This window comes from Phocoena sinus, chromosome 4 (genome assembly GCF_008692025.1).
Source record: "Phocoena sinus isolate mPhoSin1 chromosome 4, mPhoSin1.pri, whole genome shotgun sequence".
In the NCBI taxonomy this organism is placed as follows: Eukaryota; Metazoa; Chordata; class Mammalia; order Artiodactyla; family Phocoenidae; genus Phocoena; species Phocoena sinus.
Genome location: NC_045766.1, coordinates 144,512,132 through 144,534,198, shown reverse-complemented (window position 1 = coordinate 144,534,198; position 22,067 = coordinate 144,512,132). Strand labels below are relative to the sequence as shown.

The window sequence follows — 22,067 nt, the reverse complement described above, 5'->3', positions numbered from 1 at the left end:
ATCCTTGTTCCTGCGCATGGAATGTGTCTTTTTTCCCCTCTCTCTGCCTTCAAGGTGTTTTCCTTATCTTTGGTTTTCATCGCTTGAATACGATGTGTCTTGTTGTGCCTTTTGTATATTTATTATATATATTATTAAATGTATATCTTTAAATCCTTCTGAATTTGGATCTGTGCTGTGGTGTCTTTATTTCTAGAGAATTTGTACTCGTTATTGTTTCCAACATTTCTCCCGCCCACTCTCTCCTCTCCTCCTGTGACTCCAATTACACATGCGTTGGACCAGTGGAAGTTATTCCAGGGCTTCCATTTGCTCTGCTCTGTTGGCGGGTTGGGGTCCACCTTGCCTCTTTGTTTAGTCTGGGTCATTTCCACGGTCTTATCTTGAAGCTCATGATTCTCTCCTCATCTGTGCTGAGTCTACTCGTGAGCCTGTTGAAGGCATTCTTCATCTCTGTTACCCCGTTTTTACTTCCAACATTTCCACTGGCCTCTTCCTCAGAGTCTCCGTCTCTGTGCTCAAAGTCTCCCCGCCCATTGATCTTCTATATGCAGATCTTCTATATGCTTACTTAGTGTTTGCCATTGTGACACCTTTCAGAAAGAAGAGGGAACCTCACCTCAAATTTGATCCAGTTGTCAAGACTGGTGACAACACACACACACACACACACACACACACGCACACACCCCAAGAGGGTATGGAAATGTTCATCCCTCACATAAGGAGGCTTTCTAGGGAGAGCAGTGCAGGCCTCCCAAGCTGGCCTGAAAATGGCTTGAGAGCCAGGAAAGGAGATGCACTTGGGGCTTCTATTGTGCGAGGGCGGGGCCATGGTGAGGGTTTCTGCATGGGCAGGTGCTTGGGTGGTTTGAATTTCCCACCGGTACCAAAGGAGGCAGCGCCCGGTCTTTATCCACGTGCTAAGATGTGGGGAAGAAAGAGAAGAGGCAGGGATGAGGCTTTAAAGTTGTCAGCTGTTATCAAAAAAACAGAGTGAGACCCTATTTGCATTTTTCTACCTGCCTCTTGGTGGCATGGACCCATTACTAATGTAATATATCTCTCATTGTCCATTTAATGCTTTGCAGTTTGAAATGTATTTCATCTGATATGAAAACTGTTATAAGCTATAGCATTTTTGCCTTTTATTTTTACTCTTTCTCTACAGTAGAAGAAAACATAGTTGTATCTTTTTGACCCACGTAGGGAGCCACTGTCCTTAAATAGAACAATTTAATCCATACATATCTAGTATGATTGCTGGTCTTTACTTATTCTTTTTTTTTTTTAAAGGCAAAGTCTTTTTTTTTTTAACTTATTTATTTTTATTGATTTTTTTTTGGTTGCGTTGGGTCTTCGTTGCTGCGCATGGGCTTTCTCTAGTTGCGGCGAGCGGGGCTGCTCTTCGTTGTGGTGCGCGGGCTTCTCATTGTGGTGGCTTCTCTTGTTGCGGAGCAAGGGCTCTAGGCTCGCAGGCTTCAGTAGTTGTGGCACGTGGGCTCAGTAGTTGTGGCTCACAGGCTCTAGAGCACAGGCTCAGTAGTTGTGGCGCACGGGCTTAGTTGCTCCGCGGCATGTGGGATCTTCCCAGACCAGGGCTCGAACCCGTGTCCCCTGCATTGGCAGGCAGATTCTTAGCCACTGCGCCACCAGGGAAGCCCTACTTACTCTTACTATCTTATTTTTTGTATGCTCTATTCTACTTTCTTGCTGTAGAGCTGGTATAATTTCCTTTGCTTGAATCCTTGCTCTGCTGCTTTTAGTAACCAGGTAAACTTGGATGTGAAACTTGTGCCTCAGCTTCCATATCTGTGAAATGGTACAATAATGGTACCTACCTCATTCCATTAATGTGTATGAAGGTATGAGAGTGCAGGTCACATAAGTGCTACATAAATGTCTTCTGTTATTTCTATTGTTTCCTTTTATCTGTTTTTATGACGTTGTCAGATTGGTTGAGTTTTGTTGTTGCATTGTTCTTGCAGTGGTTTGAAAGCTATTTCTCCTATCCTTGGGACAATCCTCTCCCTCTGCTTCTGTTTTCTTCTGACCTACCTTCCATTTCATAATCTTCTCTTCCACTGTGTCTAATCTGTTGTTAAACCCATCTACTGAATTCATAGTTTCAGTGATTGTATTTGTTTTCAAATTTCCATTTCTTTATAGATTTCACTTATCTGCTGAAAATTTCCATCTCATAGTCTATTTCCTTGAACATGTTAGAGTTATTTAAAAATCTAATAATGCCAATATACTGTTCTCCTGTGGATTTATTACTAATATACACATATTTCTTCCGTTGGTTTTGGATCATTTGTTTTCTGGTTTTCTTTGTGAAGTTTTATTCTGTTCTGGATATTGTCTGTGAAGATGTTTTAGTTAACCTGAGGCCCAGGTGATGCTGCTGTCCTCCAGAGGTTTCCTTTGGCTTCAGGCTGGCAACGGGAAGGAGAGCAGATCAGCTTGGTGCGATTTGGGAGTGAGCCGTTGGGATGCTGGGTTTCAGTCTGTGAGGACTGATCTACACCTCAGCCTCACTCCTTTGTTGTAGGTTTCAGTGTTCCAGCTGAAGGTCCAGGTTATTATCAAAGCCCCCCGACCAGTTTATCTTGCAGTAGGTCCTGCCCAATCATTGTCTCCCCCATCCTATGAGACTCAAAAGCTGTGCTCAGTGTCTCAACTTCTTGTGTGCTGCACATATTAGGGACTGCATTGTGTGTCTCCCTCCCTCCCTCTCCCTCTCCCCCTCCCCTGCACACACAGAGGAAAGCCATGCGAGGACACGGGGAGATGGCGGCCATCTACAAGCCAAGGAGAGAGGCCTCAGGAGATACCCATACTGCCCACACCTTGATCTTAGACTTCCAGCCTCCAGAACTGTGCGAGAATGTTTAAGCTGCCCAGTCTGTGGTATTTTGTTACGGCTGCTGAGCTGACTAAAACATCACACTAATCGCTAAATATCTCAAAAGGAAAACCACGTCCCTTCTTTCTGGGATCTTCGCTCCTTGAGAAAGTCTTCTCTGTTTTGGCAGTTATCGGGTGTCTTCAAATAGGTTTTCAAAATATTTTATACAGATTTTCTTGTTGTTCAAAACCATAATAGTTTTATAATTTGCTTTAAAAAAAAACACATAACGTGTGAGCATCTTTTACTGTTGTCAACTACTCTTTCTTTTTACACATTTAATAGTGGCTTAGCCTTTCGCTATATGAATCAACCATAGTTTAATTCCTTCTTGTAACATATTTAGATACTGTATTTCATCAATTCTAATTGGGGTGTCTTGCATCCATAACCTGTCATAGTTTAATGTGTGTGTTAAATAAAACAGTGTTTGGGCTTCCCTGGTGGCGCAGTGGTTGAGTCCGCCTGCCGATGCAGGGGACACGGGTTCGTGCCCCGGTCCGGGAGGATCCCACGTGCCGCGGAGCGGCTGGGCCAGTGAGCCTGCACGTCCGGAGCCTGTGCTCCACAACGGGAGAGGCCACAACAGTGAGAGGCCCACGTACCGCAAAAACAAAAACAAATAAAACAATGTTTTATAACTGCTGACATCTTAGAGTCGATGATGGATGATGGGTCCAAGCTCTGCCTACCTGAAGTTACACCACAAACAATAATCTTGGGGTGGTGGTGGTGGTTCCCATTGTCCACCTCTGTCCTGGAAGGGGCCAGTTCCTGGAGACTCCCCTCTCCAGGAAGCACAGCTCGAGCTGGCCACTGTGCCTGGGGATCCCCTGGTAGAGGCACCACAGTCCAGGGTGAAAGGGACCAAACCCTTGGACCCGGCTGAGATGGAGGTCGGCTCTGACCAGAACTTTCAATGGACAGACTTCGTCAGCCTGTGACATGGCAGGTCCATTCTGGGGGGCCCCATTCCCCTCTCCTAAATGGTGCCTCTAGCCCAGGAAGTGAATTCTGAAGCGTCAAAATTGGTTTGTGAAATTAAGGCCCGTGAAAACTTGGCTCTACGGCCTTTCTGTGTTAACAGGAAACGAGCTGAACCCAGTGGGCTAGGTCGCTGTCTTCCCCAGATGCTCAGCTGCCACTGGCTGGGCTCGGAAGGCCCCAAGGGGGGCTGGACAAGGGGAGACAAAGGAGCCGCAGAGAGTCGGCCTGGCTAAGCACAGAGTGAGAAGTGGACGGAGTGGGAGACTTTCCACCTCCCTGACCCCCTCCTGGAAAAGCCCCGTTTAGGCCTCGGTCCCCTGGGAGCTCTGGGTGGAAGCAGCTGGAGCTTGTGCGGCCTCGCTGAATGAACACGTGCCGTGTGTCCTTAGTGGACGGAGCTGCCCGGTGGGTCAGCTTGGTAGGCCTTCTTCCTTCGACCCCACTTCCTCAGGACACTTGGCTCCTCTGTGAAGGTGAACCGAGCCTTTCCTAGACCTGGGGTCGTCCCCGGGGCAGCCCTCTCTCACGCACGTCCACCGGGGCCACTGGAGGTAGTTCACCCGGCTGGCTTTATTTTCCTTGTTTCCCTGTGAGACGCACTCATCACAGAGGAAGCCAGTGGATACACCCGGTCTCAGCTGGTGGAGATGCGGTAGGTGAGGGGCCAGTTCGGGGGACGGGCGGGCCGTTCTCAGGCGCCAAGATAATGTTCCAGGCCTGCCCCCGACCCCGCACCTGTAGGGCTGATGGCCTGGCTCTCCGTGCACCCTTGGGGTCCCAGCGCGCCCCACCCACACAGCTCCCCCCGTGCCCCACGACCCTAGGTGCCCTGTGTTCCCGCGGCTTCCAGCGCGCCCCCCGAAGTACGGACGCCGGACTGCGCGGGTCCAGCCGGCTGACGCATTTGAAACTGCCAGGAACCTCGGCCGGCCGGGCACGCGCCCAACGCCCGGGAGCGCGCCTCGTGCACGCGCGCCCCACCGCGTGACCCGCGCCGGCCAACCTGCGCGCGGGGATTTGGGGGCAAAGCGCGGCCCCGCGAGCAGCTGCGGCGGGAGAGCGGCGGGCGGAGAGCGTGAGTCGCCCGCTCGGCGCTGTGTACTGCCCCGCCGCCCGCCGCGTGCAGCCATGTCCGAGGAGAAGCCCAAGGTAAGGGCCGGCAGGCGCGGGCCGGGCCCCGGACTCGGCCCCCCCGCCCGCGCCGCCCCCGTGCCCCGGACCCCGCCGCCCTCCGCCGCCGGCCTCCGGGGCCCAGGCCCAGCGGCGCCGGCAGGCCTCCCCGCCTTCCTTCCCCACTCCCCTCTCCACCCCCAGCCCCTCCTCCCCGCACCGCCCGGCTCCCCCAGTCTCCCCTCCCCCGCACGTCCCGCCCTCCGCCCAGGCCCCGCCCCCGGGGCCGCCCCGCCCTTGAGCTCCGCCCCTGCCCGGGCCCCGCCCCCGGCTCCCTCCGCCCAGACTCCTCCTCCGCGGTCCGAGCTCCACCCCTCCGGTGGGCCGAGTCCCGAAGAGCGGGCGCCTCTAGCCCGGACCCTCCTGGCTGCGACCCTCTCCCTCCGCTGACATCGCACCTCCCGTCCCCAGTCCCTCTCTGGGACCGCCTCTCCCCAGGACCTCTTCCCTCGCCGGGACCCACCCCCACTACGCCTCTTACGCGGGGACCCACGGTCCGGGCCCGCCTGGGCCCTACTGTCCCGCGTGCGCGGGGCCCCCTCCTCAGTCCTCACTGCGGAGCGCCGAGAGGGCGCAGGCTGGGCAGGGGTTCTGAGAGGCCGGACTTGTCTGGACGCATTGCCGCCCCCAGGGTGTGCGCCCACCTCCCGTCGCTGTCACCCTGTGTGCGCCACGCCCTGCGCACCGGGCTCTCCGGTGCGCGCTCCGCACTCTGGTGCCCTGGACGGCAGTCCTCGCAAAGGCCCGCGGTTGTGCTAACTAGTCTTAAAAACAGGTTTCTGGAGCTCTTCGTCTGCGCTCTTGGGGTCTGTCTTTTTGAAGTGGACCATCTGCTGCACATTGAGTGCCTTGCGTGCAGGCTCCCGCCGACCCCGCTGATGCTGGAGGTTGAGCTGAAGTTGGGGCCCCTGGTCACGGAGCCCCTCCCTGGTCGGGATCACACGGTGGGGCTCCGGTGGAAGCTGCCTTCTCCTGTGAGAAAAAGCCACCCTCCAGGAGCGTACTCCCTCCAGGTGCAGTTGGAATTAACTTTGCTTTTCACACTTGGGGAGGCCAAATGTAAATGCCCTTTCTTTATGATTTCTAGGTGGCCTCCTCTTACTGTAGTTTATAGGCAACAAAATACACACAGTACCATCCCTTCAGTGTGTTTAAACTTAACTCTCCCACGTGGTCAACGTCCAAGGCCCAATTCAGCAGAATCAACTTGTTTTAACTACTCTCAAGGCAACTGGGCGGTTGTGCCTCGTGCCCCACCAGTGCCCACTGTGCCTGCCGGGCACTGCTCCCTACCTGGAGCCACTCCTTCCTCTGGGCCTGGAGAGGAGAGGGTAGGAGGTACACTCCCAGGCCATCTTGGCAGAAAGAAAACCTTGTGGATCAGTTGGGAAAGACAGTTTGCCTCCCCTTGAGAGCACAGGCAGGGGACTGACAGTGTGAACTGTGGTTCTGGTGTTTAGGCTCTCCTCCCCGCCCCTCCTCTCTTCTAAGTTCCTTTGTTTGTTAGGGATTCTCCAGGGGTCTGGGCCAGGCCGTGTGCTCTTGGTGTCTTTCTCTGCCTGGTCTGCCCTCTTTCTGTTTGTTTTGTGTTCTGGCCCCAGTGTCCCTTTGTTTTGAACACACCCATATTGTTTCATCAAAAAAGCAAATGCATCCTCTATCCACGTGCAAAAGAATGAAGTTGGACCTTTTTTAACGCCGTATGCAAAAATTAAGTCAAGATTGTTCGAGGACTTAAACGTAAGACCTAAAACAATAAAACTTTTAGGAGAAAACATGGGACAGAAGCTCCATGACATTGGACTTGGTGATGATTTCTCGGATATGACACCAAAGGCACAGGTAACATGAAAAAAATAAACTAGACTCATGAAAATTAAAAAATTTTGTACATCAAAGGACACTGAACAGAGTAAAAAGCCAACCCACAGAAGGGTAGAAGATATTTTCAAATCACTATCAACCAAAAAGAGAACTGCAGAAGGCTGCAGATAAGAAAAGAGTTTATTTGGGGTGTTAAGAATTGCAGCTTGGGAGACACAGATTTGGATAAAACCGAAAGAGCTTTCCGAGGAAGAGAAAGAATCAGGGGCTTTATAATAAAGGCGAAAGCCACGAGGCTGAGCTCTGACGCAAGAAAGGAAATATTTGTCCTTAAGGGATGGCTGTCACGAGTTGTTTTAGGGTCTGGGTCCCACAGGTGTCTTGAGTTTCTGGCAGGTGTCCCGGATGCCTTCATCAGGACAGGACGTGGTCACAGGGTCAGATTCCGTCCGGGCTGAGAGGAGCGTAAGGTCCGTCCTCAGTGGCCTCCTGGCTCTGTTCGAGAGGCTCTCTGAGCAACACTGACTCCATTTTGATTTTCCTTCCACATCGTATGTCTGATAAAGGATCAGTATCCAGAATATATAGAGAACTCCTAAAGCTCAACAACAAGAAACAATGCAGAAATGAGCAAAAAAAAACTTGGATAGACATTCCTCCGAAGAAGACATACCAATGGCCAAGAAGCCCATGCAAAGATGCTCAACATCACTGATTATCGGACAAATGCATGTCAGAACTACAGTGAGATATCACCTCACCCATTAGGATTGCTGCTTTCAGAAAACAAAAGAGAAAACAACAAGTGTTGGCGAGGGGAAGTTGGAATTGGCGGTGGGAACGTAGAATGGTGCAGCTGCTGTGGAAGAGAGTATGGGAATTCCTCAAAAAGTTAAAAGTAGAATTACCATATGATCCGGCAACTCTGCTTCTGGATATAGACCCCCAAATGATTGAACACAGGGCCTCAAAGAGATATTTGTGCACCCGTGTTCATAGCAGCATTACTGACAATAGCTAAAATTGTGGAAGAACCCAAGTGTCGGTTGGCCCATGGATGAATGGATAAGCACAACTTGGGCTGTGCATACAACGCATATTATTCAGGCCTGAGAAGGAAGGAAGTCCTTTTAGGATTTCCTAAACACATGCTGCAACAGGGATGAACCTTGAAGACATTATGCCGAGTCACGCAAGCCAGTCACAAAAGGCCAAATACTGTGGGATTCCACTCACAGGAGGTCCCTGGGGGAGTCAGATTCATAGGGGCAGAAGAGCGGTGGGGACCAGGGGCTGGAGGGGGAGGAGTTAGTGTTCAGTGGGGACAGAGTTTCGGTTTTACAAGATGAAAAGAGTTGTAGAGGTGGATGGTGGCAATGGCTGTATTTTATACTACTGAACTGTACGCTTGGAAATGGTTAAGGTGGTAAATTTTACGTGCATTTTAACGCGATGAATAAGTGGAAAAGAAATCTTATCTGTAAATGCAAGGTGGTATCCCGGATTGGATCCTGGAACAGAAAAGGGTGTTAGTGGAAAACCTGGTGAAATACAAAAGGGCTCGCGGTTCTGTTGTCAGCGGTGTGCCAGGGTCGGTTTCTTGGGTGTGATGGGCACTGCGGTACGTGAGATGTTAACAGGGGCGGGGCTGGTGTAGGAGTGCACTGTGCCTCGGTACTGCAACTTTTCTGGAAATGTAAGATTATTCCAAAATAAAACCTTTATTTGAAAAAATGGAAAAGCAGCTGCACCCTCGGTCTCTGGGGAGGGATCATGGGGCCCAGCTCCATCAGAAGAGGCTCCTTGCCGCAGTCTCGCCTCCTGGGGCCACTTCTCGGGCCAGCCCGAGCTCACCTGCCGGGGTCTCCAGGGGCCAGAGTGCTGAGTGGCCTCCTTTCCTCTCCCCCTCCGTGAGGCAGGGAGGCGGCAGGGAAACGGCGGCAGGGAGTGGGTTCCTGGGGGAGGAAGGGGAAGAAGCAGGGAAGGAGCAGAGAGCCCGCGGCAGCCGGACCTGCCGGAGCCTCGGGAGGAGGGCGAGAGCATGTGACTGGACAGCGTACAGACCCGCTTTGGTCTCCATCCGGACTCGCCTGCAGATCGACTCAGGGGTCAGCTTCATCCTTTTGTTAGAAAGTAAACAACTCCCGTCTCCCCCGGCGCTACTCTCAGGCTGAGCCTCTGCTCTGAACACGAGCTTCCTGCGTCAACTTCCAGTAGTTTCCAGGGGCCAGAGACCCCCGCTACGGGATCATGTCAGGATAGAATACGGCGGTGACCCCGTCCAGGTGGGACTGGTGGCACAGAACGGACTTGAGGGTGGCCCTCCCTGGGTGGCGAGCAGGGAAGCTGTGGGCCGTCTGCATCCCAAGCCACTCGCACCCCACTTCCCCGGCTGGAAACATCTGTCGTTGGGTCTCATTCATCCGCGTGCGTAAGTATAAATCACCTGTGCGTACGTGTGGTTCCTAGTCTCATGAGAGCGATCTTAGAGCAAAGATGGATTTTCTCTCCACTGTTTTCTGGATCTATTGAGCAGGTTTTCCCCCTTGAATCGGCAGTCTGTGGAAACACTAGATTGGCAGGGCATTTCCTGACCCAGCAAGTAGAAGTGAAAAGTAAGTTCTGTGTAGAAATCAGGCAGTCCCACGAGTGACTGAATTGCTGGGGAATTTTAAGAAGTAGCTTGGTTTTCTCATGACTTCGCAAAAGGCCAGCAGCCACGCAAACACTTTGCCTTTAAAGTGATGTTTGTGGGGCAGTGGGCTGGAGGCCGAGATTCACGTCTCTTTGCAGGAGGGAGTGAAGACGGAGAACGGCCACATCAACCTGAAGGTGGCCGGGCAGGACGGCTCCGTCGTCCAGTTCAAGATCAAGAGGCACACGCCGCTCAGCAAGTTGATGAAGGCCTACTGTGAGCGCCAGGTGTGTGGGGGGGGTCCCGGAGCACGTGCGCCTGTGTGTGTCTCTGTGTGCGCACGCCTCCCCCGGAGGCGCTCCCCTCCGCCTGGCCCCTCCAGGCTGGCCGGTCACTCCCTCTTCAGCCACCCGGTCGTCCCCGGTCAGGGGTGGATGCCTGGTGATGTCCTCGTGGCGCTGCCGGGATCGGAGTGGTGGCTTCGCCTGGGATTCCATCCCTCCACCTTTGCGTCTGTGGAGCCGCTGCCCTCGACACAGTTCAGGTTCCAGACGATGCTTGATTCTCGCCCTTGGTTTACTACATTTCAAAATCAGGAGCCCGTGCTCGTATGTCCTCCCACGGTGACCAGAGAGACTGACCGCGCGGAGTGTGGAGTGTGTGCGACGTGTGCGTGACTGTGCCCTTGGGCCCCTCGGGCCCCTTGTGCTCTCTGAGGCTCCTGCCCGGTCTCTCCCCCTGAGCCCGTCCTTTCAGGTGAGGCAGCTTTTCTCAGGATACTTCGGAAATACCGGACCTTTGTTAGTTTCCGTTCTTGGCTTTGATAAATCCTTGCCTTGGGCTTTCTGTTGTTATTATTACAAAACCCTAAAAAAGCTCCACGCCTAACTCTCCTTCTCCCCACTTTTCAGAGCTTGCTCCTCGGAGGAGATCACTTTCAACTCCAACTTTTTTTTTCACTTTTCTTTGGTAAATATGCTTGCGCTTCTATTTCTTCACGTTCTTTGATTTGGAGATTTTTTTCGCCTGTGAAAGGTGGGTCTTCAGCTCTGGCCCGCCATCCGCACATCCACCGCCCGCGCTTGCACACAGCTCCTTCCCTGGACTCCAGCCCATCGCTCTGGAATCTCCTGCTTCTGTCCTGACTGGGGCAGCGCCAGCCCTGAGCCACACAGCGGCCTGTGCAGATTTCTGGCTCTTGTCTGCGTCCTGTTTCTCCTGGTCTGGTGGTGGTTGTGTGTGTCATTTTCTGGGGGCCCCTTGTTAATTTATGCCCTGAATTTCCCGTCGTGCTGCGCCGTCCGCCACGTTCCTGGGCCTTTTGCTTTTCCATCGTCCCTCCCAGGGCCCCTCCCTCCCTGCCCCACCTGGACTGCTGCTCAGCCATCATCCCAGCGCCTCCTCCTGTGTATTTTCTGGATTAATCTTCTGCCCCTGTTTTGATGGAGCATATCTTCCAGTATCTTGCGCAGAAAGGGTATGAAAAACACTGCACGTCGGAAAGTGATTTGCTTTATAAACCTTCACGCTTGAATGTTTGAGTGCACGTAGATTGCAGTTCATTTTCTTTTCTTGGAGCTATTGCATCATTTTCGTCTAGTTTCCAACGCTGGTGTGGAAAGTTCAATGGCGTTCTCACTCTCCTCTGTTTGCGGCTTGGTTTATCTCTGATAGCTTTTGGGACCTTGTTTGCGTGCTTTGAGGCAGTGTTACCATTTACTCTTCTGGGCACATCCTGGGCCTTTTCGGTCTAGAAACTCATTTTAGTTCAGGAACTAGACCTTCTGTTAGTTCTTTGGTAATTTGTGTCCCTCTTCACTGGAATTCCCATCCGGCTTGCAGTTACCTGCTCCAGGTGTGTTCGGTTGGATTATTTCCTCCCATCATGCACTGGGTTTTGTTGCTATTGGTCTCTGTTCTGGGAGGTTTTCTCAACTTCATGTTCCCACTTTTTATGGACAGTCTTGTTTCTGTCATGATTTCTGATTTTTAAAAGTTCTTGTTCTGGGCTTCCCTGGTGGCGCAGTGGTTGAGAGTCCGCCTGCCGACGCAGGGGACGCGGGTTCGTGCCCCGGTCCGGGAGGATCCCACATGCCGCGGAGCGGCTGGGCCCGCGAGCCATGGCCGCCGAGCCTGCGCGTCCGGAGCCTGTGCTCCGCAACAGGAGAGGCCACAGCAGTGAGAGGCCCGCGTACAGCAAAAGAAAAAAAATCTTGTTCTTTCCCGTTTTCTGAGGCTCCTTTTTCCCCAGGGGAACTTTCTGTTGTTTTCTATCTCCCTAAGAGCTTCAGGTGTGTGTATGCATCTGTGTGCACGTGCGTGTGCGTGTGCGACTGTGTCTCTCTGCACATCTCTGCGTGCGTGTGTGTGCGCGCCCGTCCCGGCGTGCTCTGATCCTTCCTCCCCGTGCCCTCCTCGTCCCTTTCTTTCTTCTTTGCTTTGACTCCTCACACATTGGTCTTTCCTTAACTGTCCTCTCTCCCTGGGTGACGGCTCGTATTTAAGCACGAAGCACTAAAAAGCTGGTGGAAAGCTGCGCTGTGGACGGGGTGTGTGGTGTGTGGACGGGGCCTGCATGTTGTCGCGGGGCGGCCTGCCCAGGTGGGTGTTCTTTGGGGGTCCCAGTGTTGCAATCTGTGAGTCTTTAAGTCTCCCCGGAGTGGCCCCCAGGCTCCCGCCTGTGCCCTGGGAGCGCGGCGGCCGGGAGGAGCAGCTCGGCGGGGTGCCGGGTGTGCTGGGCATCACTCGCCTGCCTCCGCCGGCTACCTGTCACTGCCCCGTTTGTGCCTGTGTCCCCAGCCCAGGGCTCTGAGTCCACCTCTCCAGAACGGGGACCTTCTGACTGTGGGAGGGACAGTGCCCGACCTTGGGGTTGGGGGCCCTGCTTTGGGAGTCGGATATGGACTTTCCAGCAGTCACCCCAGATCAGCTGCATCGCTGCCACTTACACCTGTGTGCCCGGCCCCTGCCCCTCTCGGGGCTCTTGTTGTCCGCCCCCCTGCCCCCCAGCGCACCGCATCCTGACCTTGGGGTCTAGGGTCCACAGCCCTGTAGCTTCCAGCCCGGAGGTGACACCCTTTGTCTGCTGGCCTGGCCCCTCTCCTGTTTTCTTTGTCCTTGTTTATGCCTTTTTTTGTTTATGTCACATCAGTAGGTATCAGGAGGGAGCAGAGATGGGTGTTTTAATCCTGTCTGTCCCGATGAACTGGCTGTGCCCCCAACCACGTCCAGCTGTTCCCTCAGGAGGCAGAAGGGCCGCTTCCCAGCTTCAGGCAGACAGCTCATCACATGTCTCAGGGTCGCCTGACCTATTTCTGTGAATTGTTTAAAGGGGAGGAAGTGATGGTGCCAACGGTGTGGAAATTCTGCTCAGCGCCTGGAGGGAAGCGAGAGGGATGGGTGAGCGCGGAGCCCCAGGAGCTAGAAGGTGCTAGAACTGCTTTGTCTGAAAGGTCGTAGCCCCACTGGTGAGGCTTCGCAGTCAACTGTGTCGTAAATCTGTATATGCAGAAATCTGGTGTTTCCACATAAATGTGGGATTCTTTTTTTTTTTTTTTTTTTTTTTTGCGGTACCCGGGCCTCTCACTGTCGTGGCCTCTCCCGTTGTGGAGCACAGGCTCCGGACGCGCAGGCTCAGCGGCCATGGCTCACGGGCCCAGCCGCTCCGCGGCATGTGGGATCTTCCTGGACCAGGGCACGAACCCGTGTCCCCTGCATCGGCAGGCGGACTCTCAACCACTGCGCCACCAGGGAAGCCCCAAATGTGTGATTCTTTTTGAATTAATGTGTTAGCTGAAAATGTTTAATGATGATTGCTTTTTCTTTTCAGGGCTTGTCAATGAGACAGATTCGATTCAGGTTTGATGGACAACCAATTAATGAAACAGACACCCCAGCACAGGTAGGAAAGCCGACCCTGTCCATACTTGAGGGCTTCTTCCGATCTGCATTTCATAACTTCCATTTGGAATACTTGCATTTGAGAGGCACTGATTGCTTCTCACATAGAAAGAATTACATTTTCTTTCTTTTTTTTTTTTGACGCACCAGGTGGCTTGCGGGATCCTAGTTCCCCAAACCTGGGCCCTCGGCAGTGGAAATGCAGAGTCCTAACCACTGGACCACCAGGGAATACCCACCTTACCTTTTATTTTCTTTATTTATCAAAAAAAATTGTTTTTTTGGCTGTGCTCTGCGGCATGTGGGGTCTCAGTTCCCCGAGCAGTGATCGAACCTGTGTCCCCTGCAGTGGAAGCGTGGAGTCCTAACCACTGGACCTCCAGGGAAGTCCCTACATTTTCTTAATGGCTTTAATTATTAGATCATTTGACTTTGTAATTTTGAGGTTCAGTTTTCGAATGAGGAAGATGTCCTTTGTCAGCCTCTTCTGTGTTGGGAGAGGGACCAGGAGGGTTGGGTGCCCGGCGGAGGTGGTCCAGAGATAGGGACGAGGCCTGGGCCTGCCCATGCCCGCCGCCGTCTGCAGGCTCCAGGCGAGCCGGGCACGTGCGGTCACCACCCACTTGTAGCCTGGATACTGGGTCTGCAACGTTAGCCAGTTTGTACTTTTCAGTAAAACTTTATAGAGACTTGTTTATTTGTAACAGGACTTAGTGTTTCTATCAGGTCAAGTCCCTAATGTTGACCGTTCCTTTGTTAGGGGAAGCTTGGGGAATAAGCAGGCTTGTTGGAAATCCACAGCTCAGCCTCTGTCCCCGGGTGCCCACCGACGGCAGGCTCGGGGCTCAGGCACCTCAGGGTGGTGTCCCTGGCGTGGGCGGGGGCAGCTCCAAGACCCTGGTGCTCAGCGGGGTGGGACCCCTTCCTGTGCCGTGAGGATACTCACTGCCCCCTCTGTGCCTGCAGCTGGAGATGGAGGACGAAGACACCATCGACGTGTTCCAGCAGCAGACGGGGGGGTCCGGGGCGGCCAGCTGCCTCTGGGGTGCAGCCCCTAGAGCCACCGTCCCCTCGTGTCACTGCGCTTGTGTTCGCTATTGAACAGTGAAGGTGTGACCATGCCCGCACCCGGGAGGCTCAGACACCGAGGACATTCCCCAGAAGGACTTTGCTCTCTGATGTACTTCAGTGCGGCCGCGGGGATGTCCACGGCTTCCCCCAGCCCATCACCCCGGTACCTCTGTTTGGGTAAAATGTATGGCGAGGGGTTTTGTTTTTGTTTTTACTTTCATTTTTGTTTTTCCTCCCTCCTATGACATTTCCCCCAAACTTGTGGCCTGAGTGCCCACTTTCCATCTAGGTGGGGCTCTTACCCCAGGTACCGGCCCCTACCCATTCCAGTCATGTAGAGAACTCGCGTCACTGCTCTGGGGGTGTTTCTGTGGGGTGAGTTTTGGGGACACAGTCGGGACGGGAGACAAACTTTCACTTATTGTTTCTTGCTGGCACAGGGTTTTTTTAATGCTAAATATTACAAGTGTAAGCTTTGTCAGAATATAGTAAAGTTGAAGGGAAAATACTGGACTGTTTCTTAAAAGGTAAGAAGTTCTTCAGTAACGTGGCCCCGCGTGGGGCCTGGGGCCCAGGACCCATCGCCACTCATGGCCAGTGATGCTGTTCAGGGGCAGTGAAAGTTGGCTTTTCCCCTTTTCCTTAACAGAGAAAAAAGTAATTCCCACACGTCTCACCTGGTAATAGTGCCGGGGCCTCAGATTTCTTCCAGTGTTTGCTTCTGATGAATGACAGTCTGGACGTAAAAAAAGGAAGATAGAGTATTGCTGATTTTGCAATTAACGTTTTTGTGTAAAAGAGCTGCTTCAAAGTGTGGTTACGAGTGAAAGACGGCTCCGGGGTCTCCCCATGGACTGTGCTCTGCTCCCCAAGTTGGTATGGAGTTTACGTGTTACATGTGATTTCAGTTCTGTGAAGCATTTGGGGTCTGTCCTGGTTAAACTCCGAGAGTTGTCCTGTTGCCCTCGTGTGTGGCCCCACTGCCGCCGGATGGCCCGGCATTGCTTGTCGGGTCACCTGGGCCGCGCGACCACTGTCATCTCTTGTCTGGCTGGCATCTCGCTGAAGATGTCTGGCCCGGCATTGCTTGTCGGGTCACCTGGGCCGCGCGACCACCGTCATCTCTCGTCTGGCTGGCATCTCGCTGAAGATGTCTCTGCCTTTCCTTTGTATTTTGCTCTTCGGGCACGGGTGGGATGTCTGCTGGCTCTGTTGTGTTTACTCCCGTTTGTACATTATTTGTTGTCCTTTACTACTGTCAACAGTAAATACAGTTTGGTATTCTGTCTCTCGGCTTGTATCCAGCACTGCGTATGGAGCTTGGGCGTTGTGTCACGTTCAGTATTTGCAGCGACCCTCCAGCGAGGCCACTCAGACTTCGATCTAAAGGCCGGTTCACCGCTGCCCCCCTTCCTGCGCCCGCGCAGGCTTCCCAGGCAGGTGGCGCCTCCTGCCGAGGACACCCCCTCACCCACAGAACTCCCCTCCGTCCTCTCCTGGGTGTCCCGGGTGGAGGGTCGCCGTTACATCTGGGCTTCTCGATGTTTTTGGTGTTTGAGTATAAGACTTTTCCTTGGTGCAGTTGACAACCTACTCACTCATCTGTTGGAAACGGAAGCGAGTTGGCACTAATTTGAGAACTTCCCTGCGTGCCACGCTGTGACAGCACCAGGGTGCATCAGGCGAGGTAAGCACAAGTTGAAAGGTCAAGGGCAGCCGGGCAGGGGGGCACTTGATTCACTTACAGCGGCGGCGGGAGGTGAAGGCGCAGCACAGCGACTGGGTCGTGTGCCAGGTGCCGCGGCGGGTGGCGAAGCCCGACAGGGCAGCCCCTGCACTTGGGCCGAGAGGGACACGCCGGGGTGCCTTAGGTTAGGAGCAGCGCTGTTTCCTCGGGGGCCTTAGAACGGTGCTGCTGACCGAAGAGCAGGCAGCGTCCTGGCGGCTGTCTTTTATCTTAGAAATGTGTGCGCATTGTGCATTCGGAATAATCTGTTGATATCGATGTTTTTAAAATAATGTGACCTGAACCCAACTCCCAGAATCTGTGGGTTAAACTGATGCTTCAGCTGGAGACAGGCCCTATTGATGCTGTTGTTGGTGCCCTGGGTCCCAGCCGGCACTTTCTCAGTTCCGGTACCGCAAGTCCCATGTCCCAGGACCCCTCAGTTCCAGGCGCACGGGCGATGCCAGCCTGGCTGTGCTGCACAGCACAGGTGGGGAAGCATGTGTTAATATTGGCTCTGCCACGAGACACAGGTTCCATGGAAAGGAACTGCAAAAAGGAGATCCTTCTTGTACCTCAGAACTTCAGTTCCCAAAGAAACTCGCTGGCCTGTCCAGTGGACCAAAGCCTCTAAGTATTGATCTCACACACCTGCTACTCAGAGCCCGGGGATACCAGGACCGACTGACCGAGCAGAGAGTTGCCAGATTGAGTGAATAAAATACAGGGTGCCCAGTTACACTTGAATCTCAGAGAAGACAGGTGGAGGGGGCCTGCTTCCCTGAAGGCGAGGCCGTCCCACCAGCCACAGTGAGGTGAGAGCCTTCTGTTACGTTGAGCACCTCATGTTTTGGGTTTTTGTCACTTGAAACTAATCCTGGTACAAGCTGTGAATACACACACTGCTCTACAACAGGAAAATGATGTGACAAAGACAGCAGTGACACAGACGTGGACGCAGCTAAGAAAATACCCAGCATCTGACAGGTGCTGTTGTCTGAGCGTCATAATGTTGATGACAATGCTTTTCATCACCCACACTTCCTTTAGGTGACCAAGTGGAGTTTTCCTTTAGCCTCCATGGGAACCACACCCTCTGACCCCTGACCGGCTTGGGGGGATGGGGTGTGGTTTGATTGCAGAGAGGGCAACTACTTGAACGGGTGAAACGCATGAGTATTTGTGCAAATCCATTACTCTTTGGAACTGTCTAAAAGTACTGTGTTGTTCTTATAAATCACCATGGTCATTTGAAAAGACAGTGTCAGACTGAATTTTTGTGACACCTCTACCGCAAAATATGCACCATTGTGAGGTCTGTGCGAATTGTTTAATTTTATTCAGCTCGACAGATACCTCCTGCCACGTCCAGGTACTGAGGCTGCATCCAGGAGCACACGAGAAGAGAACACCCTGCCCTCATGGGACATGTTTCTGGTTACAGGAGACAGATGAGTTGTGTACTGTGCTAAAAAATTATACAGGACATTACATAGAAATTCTATAGAGGAGTACGTTGGATATGTGTTCTGAAGATAAAAACTTTTCTTTTTTAAAAGGTGCACATATCCTTGCCACAAAGCACTAAATGTGCTGACTTCCTCTGAAGTAAGAATGGGGTTCTAAGAGGCATAAATAAATAGACCAACAGATAGATCAGTGGGCCAGTCAGTAGAACCACCATGAATGTTACGAAAAAAAGACTCGCCAGTCTAGTTATCCGATGCATATTACTCGGTGGAGACGCCAGAGCAGCAGCGGGGGCGGGGGGAGGGCGGTGTATGGCCCCTTGCTGGCCTCCTGAAGCAGTGGCCTGGGGGACTGCCAAGGGGGCCGTGGGGAAGTCTGGACCCGCTGCCTCTGGGAGCTGCTGGTCAGCAGGCTGGCGGTTGGGAGGGGAGCCCGTCCACACCTGGGGTGGGGGAGGGGTCTGGCCGCTGCTCTGCTCCCACCTCGAGCTCCCAAAACTCCTCTCTTGGCCGAGTGGAATCCAGAACCACACCGACACGGCATAAAACCGCCACAATCGCCAATCTCACTTTTTCAAACCTAAAGCGGTGTGAGGGTAGCCACCGGGGCACCAAGTGTGTTCCGCGTGGATTCTCGCTCTGACTGCAGCTGGGCCTGAAAGTCGGCTCCTCTGAACTGCACGGGTGACAGCGAGGGAGCCCCGACACCGTCCACGGTGTACCTTCAGCAAATAGTCTGAACGACATCTGCTCATCCGGCCCGCGAGTGGCCAGCCCTGCCCACCGCCCCCCTCGTCCGCCCTCCCCGCCGTCTCCATCCTCTGTCCACGATCCTCCATCCCCGTCCCCGCCGTCGGGGCCGCCCTGAGGCCACGAGGACGGAACAGGCGGTTCACACACACCCTGCGGGCGCTCGCTGCTCCGGGATCTTCTGCAGAGTTCCCTACCGGAATCCGGATCCCTGGAAGCGGCGTTGATCCCACAAAGCGGCTTAGGGCCCCGCCCCGCGCCCGCCCCGCCCACCGCGCCCCGCCCCGCGCACGCGCCTCGCGTCCCGGAAGGGCTCCTGTGCCCCCGCGGCGACCCGGAAGCGGCCTTGGCGTCGGGCGGGAGGGAGGAGCGCTGCGGAGGCGAGGCCGACGGCGCAGCTGTTTCCCGGAAGATGGCGGGGACGGCGCTCAAGAGGCTGATGGCCGAGTACAAACGTGAGTTTAGGGCCGCGCGCCGCCCCTCGGCCCCCCGCCGGGCCCCGCGCCCCCGCCCGCACGCTTCTGGCTGCCGCCCCGACGTCTGGGTGCGGGGCGTGGACTCGGTCCGCCGCCGAGCCCGGCCCGCTTGTGCGCCGTCGGGGCGCGTTTCGTGCGGTCGCCGGCGGCCGCCCGCGACCCCGGGCGGGGAGAAGCCGGCGCGGCGCTGGTCTGGGGACCCTGGGCTCCGGCTCTGCCAGTAACCGGAGGGCTCCCCGACCCAGCCTCGCGGACGCCGGCGGGCCGGGCGGAGGGACAGCTCACCGGCCTAGTGAGAAGTTGCGGGAAGCGTCCTAGGAGGGTAATCGCGTACTCATGAGGCGGAGGCGAAAGGCCAGATGTGGGTTTTCTCTTTAACGAGGGAACAGGGTTTTTGGACAATGCCACCTGCCATTCCTCCCGGGTAGCGTTGCAAGAGCCTCCTCCGTGCTTTCTTAGCCCGCAGAATTTTCCGATGGTTTGGGGAAAGCAAAGGGAGAAGCGAGAAGCGTGTTCTCCCTTTTACAGCGGAGGCTCCCTTGGAGGAGTCGCTGTGAGAAGCCGGGGATGGATGCCGTTGTGTTTGCTGGGCGCAAGGTGGGAGGGAGCCTGCTGGGGGTTCACACCTGCCTCTGCTTGTTAGTTGTGGACCTTGACCTCGGACGTCGCCCTCTGCCTTTCCCCGTCTGTGAAGGTGGTGCTTAGCCAGGTACCTGACAGCTGGCTGTCCGCGGCGTGAGCTGTTCCTGTTGTCATTACACTGAGGACACTTTCCGAAGAAACTTGAACGTAAACTAAAATAACGAATGTCGTAAAGCTAACTGGTAAACACGCACGCAGCTGAGTTTCCTAAACCATCTTGGCGGCCCTGCGCAGGGGGAGTCAGTGTTTGGCTAGAGCAAACCACAGAGTTGCAAATGCAGGCTCGTTAAAATAAATGGTTAGATAACACTAGATAACCATCTAGTGTTCTGTAAAGTAAGAATGTATGTTTAGAGGAGACTTTGGGGGGGCAGAGTGGGGGAACAGATGGTTCCCCCTGAACAGAGGGTTGGAGATGGGGGCCGTTGCCTCTGTCTCTTCATGGGAAACCTGGCTGGGGGTCAGATGTCTGGGAACACGTGCCATTTCCTGCCATCCTGGTCTGTGTCGCTGCATCTGTTTTCGTTTATTTGGCCCTGTTTCTAGACTGCCAGCAGGTACTGTTTTCTCATTTCTGTAGAGAAGGACTCTGTTAAACCCCTGCATGGGGAATTTAGGTGGCTGCTTCAGCCCAGTCTTTGCACTGTTGAGCTTGTATTTCCTAATATTTTCCCTTTTCTGTGCTTACAAAAAGTCCCATCCAGTATCTCAACCATGTTGTCAATTTGTAGTAATAAAACGTAAATAGCAGTTGACTTCCAAAGCTGTATCGCAGAAGTGTATCGTGTGTGTTTTTATGTGTAAATATACGACATTTTGGAGTGCGTCGCAGACAGAGCTCTACAGGTGTCTCCCTAAGACTCCCGTCCCCCGGTTACTCAGTCAGACACTGACCTGGGCACTGTGTGAAGGGACTCTGGAGATGTTGTTTACAGGTAACTAACGAGCTGACATTAAGATGGGGAGAGTGTCCTGGGTTATGGAGGTGGAACCCCATTGTCACGTGAGGCCCCCAGATGGGAGAGGAGACGGGAGAGGGGAGGCAGGAGACCCAGAGCAGGAGGAGGACCCCCTGCCGTGGCTGGGCCAGGAGCTGAGGACCACCGTGGCTTCTAGAATCTGCGAATGGCCCCGGCTGACAGCGGTGAGGGCCCTGGAGCCTCGGTCCTGCTGCCGCAGGGAGCAGGGTTCTGCCAGCCCTCTGAATGAACTTGGGGTGGCAGCCTTGTGAGGCTCTCGGCAGAGGACCAAGTGGCCTGTGCGGGGCCCAGGCGCTGACACACAGAAACCGCGAGATCATCAGTGGGTGTTGTTTTCAGCCACTGAGTTCGTGGTCATCGTCACGTCAGCCGTAGAAGATGACTCCAGTGTGTTGCTGGGGACGGGGGTTGTTGATGCGGTATCTTAGGACCGTGATAAAATCCCACTTAGTGATTCTTGTCTTTTGTGTCTGAGCATCTGGTTTGCCCTCCTACCACATTTTAAGGTGGCACATCCAGTAGAAAGGTAGGCTTCACAGAAGCAGCTTCTGTACGGAATGGGTTTAGGTAGATTTGGGTGGGGTTCAGGCCCCTGTCTTGTATTTGGAATAGTCACAGAGCTGCAGGAACTCAGAAGTGGTAGGACCTTGGATACGATTCCATTCAGGCCGCTGATTTAAAAAGTTTATAGGAAATTGATACCAGACAAAATGATTTGCTCAGGTTCTCATAACCAGAAAAAAAGAAAGATGGGAAAAGGAACAAGGTGTCGTAAACCGATATCTTTTCTCCATGTTTCATCTTCGTGCATCGTCTAGCCTTTCCTAGGAGTACCAGAGATGGACTTAGGTATTAGTTTGCCAGGGCTCCCGTAACAGAGTAGCACGAGCTAGGGGCTTAACACAACAGAAGTGTATCCTCTCACAGCTCTGGAGGCCGGAAGTCCCGAATCAAGGTGTCGGCAGGGCCAAGCTCCCTGCAGAGGCTCTAGGAAGGATCCTTCCTTGCCTGTGCCAGCTTCTGGGCGTTGCTGGCAGCCCACGGTGCTCCTTGGCTAGTGGTAGCAGAACTCCCGTCTCTGCCCCTGTCTTCCCGTGGTCGTCTTCCCTCTTATAAAAACACCAGTCACTGGTTTAGCCTCATCCTAATCCAGCGTGATCTCGTTTTAACTTGATTCCATCTGCACAGCCCCCGTTTCCAAATAAGGTTACTTTCACGGGTTCTGGGGGACACTGTTCAACCCGGTACGGTGTCTAGTAGGAACCCCGAACTTACACGTGTGGCGCCGAGCCGCTGTGCTCCTGCACTGTTGTTGTCCCACAGCCTTACCTGTCTCAGTGGCGGCCTTATCCTCCCGGCTGTTTGGGCTCAAAACCTTAGATTGGTCTTTTGAGGACTCACTTTCTTCTGTATCCAGGTGAAACCTGTTGACCTGCCTTCAGACTTCATTCATTTGTCCGGAGTGCAGTGCTGGCTCAGGCCGCTCCCCTCCGGCCTGCGTAACTGCAGCCCGGTCCTGACGGCGG

At 53.9% G+C, this 22,067-nt stretch overlaps 2 protein-coding genes across 6 annotated transcripts in view; both read left to right on the top strand.

The window, feature by feature from the left end:
- Window positions 1–4,925: 4,925 nt before the first annotated feature.
- On the top strand, window positions 4,926–17,475 carry SUMO3 (small ubiquitin like modifier 3). 2 transcript variants are annotated; one of them, XR_004349759.1, is made up of 6 exons: window positions 4,926–5,047; window positions 9,686–9,814; window positions 13,357–13,428; window positions 14,394–15,374; window positions 15,804–15,934; window positions 16,081–17,475. XR_004349759.1 is itself a non-coding variant. In XM_032631296.1 (4 exons), exons 1-4 carry the CDS (start codon window positions 5,027–5,029, stop codon window positions 14,526–14,528), a joined length of 357 nt encoding a protein of 118 aa, XP_032487187.1. In that variant the 5' UTR covers window positions 4,926–5,026; the 3' UTR covers window positions 14,529–15,786. The 2 variants fall into 2 exon arrangements, 1 of the variants encoding a protein (XP_032487187.1); XM_032631296.1 differs by lacking the exons at window positions 15,804–15,934; window positions 16,081–17,475 and having other exon boundaries at window positions 14,394–15,786.
- A 1,313-nt stretch (window positions 17,476–18,788) lies between these two features.
- UBE2G2 (ubiquitin conjugating enzyme E2 G2) overlaps window positions 18,789–22,067 on the top strand; it is a 30,523-nt gene continuing 27,244 nt past the window's right edge. The window contains exon 1 of one of the 4 annotated variants that reach the window (XM_032630626.1): window positions 18,789–18,898. Coding sequence is in view for 3 of the 4 variants with exons in the window: in XM_032630625.1 (XP_032486516.1) it covers window positions 18,856–18,898 (43 nt within the window). In the remaining variant the exon portion in view is untranslated. The remainder of the gene's footprint in view (window positions 18,899–22,067) is intronic. The other 3 variants (XM_032630625.1, XM_032630624.1, XM_032630623.1) reach the window with 3 other exon arrangements.

Coding starts and splice junctions, on each gene's coding strand:
- SUMO3 (XM_032631296.1), top strand. CDS start 5,027: ATGTCCGAGGAGAAGCCCAAG. Junction 9,815..13,356: donor AGGCCTACTGTGAGCGCCAG/GTGTGTGGGGGG, acceptor TTTTCTTTTCAG/GGCTTGTCAATGAGACAGAT. Junction 13,429..14,393: donor AAACAGACACCCCAGCACAG/GTAGGAAAGCCG, acceptor CTGTGCCTGCAG/CTGGAGATGGAGGACGAAGA.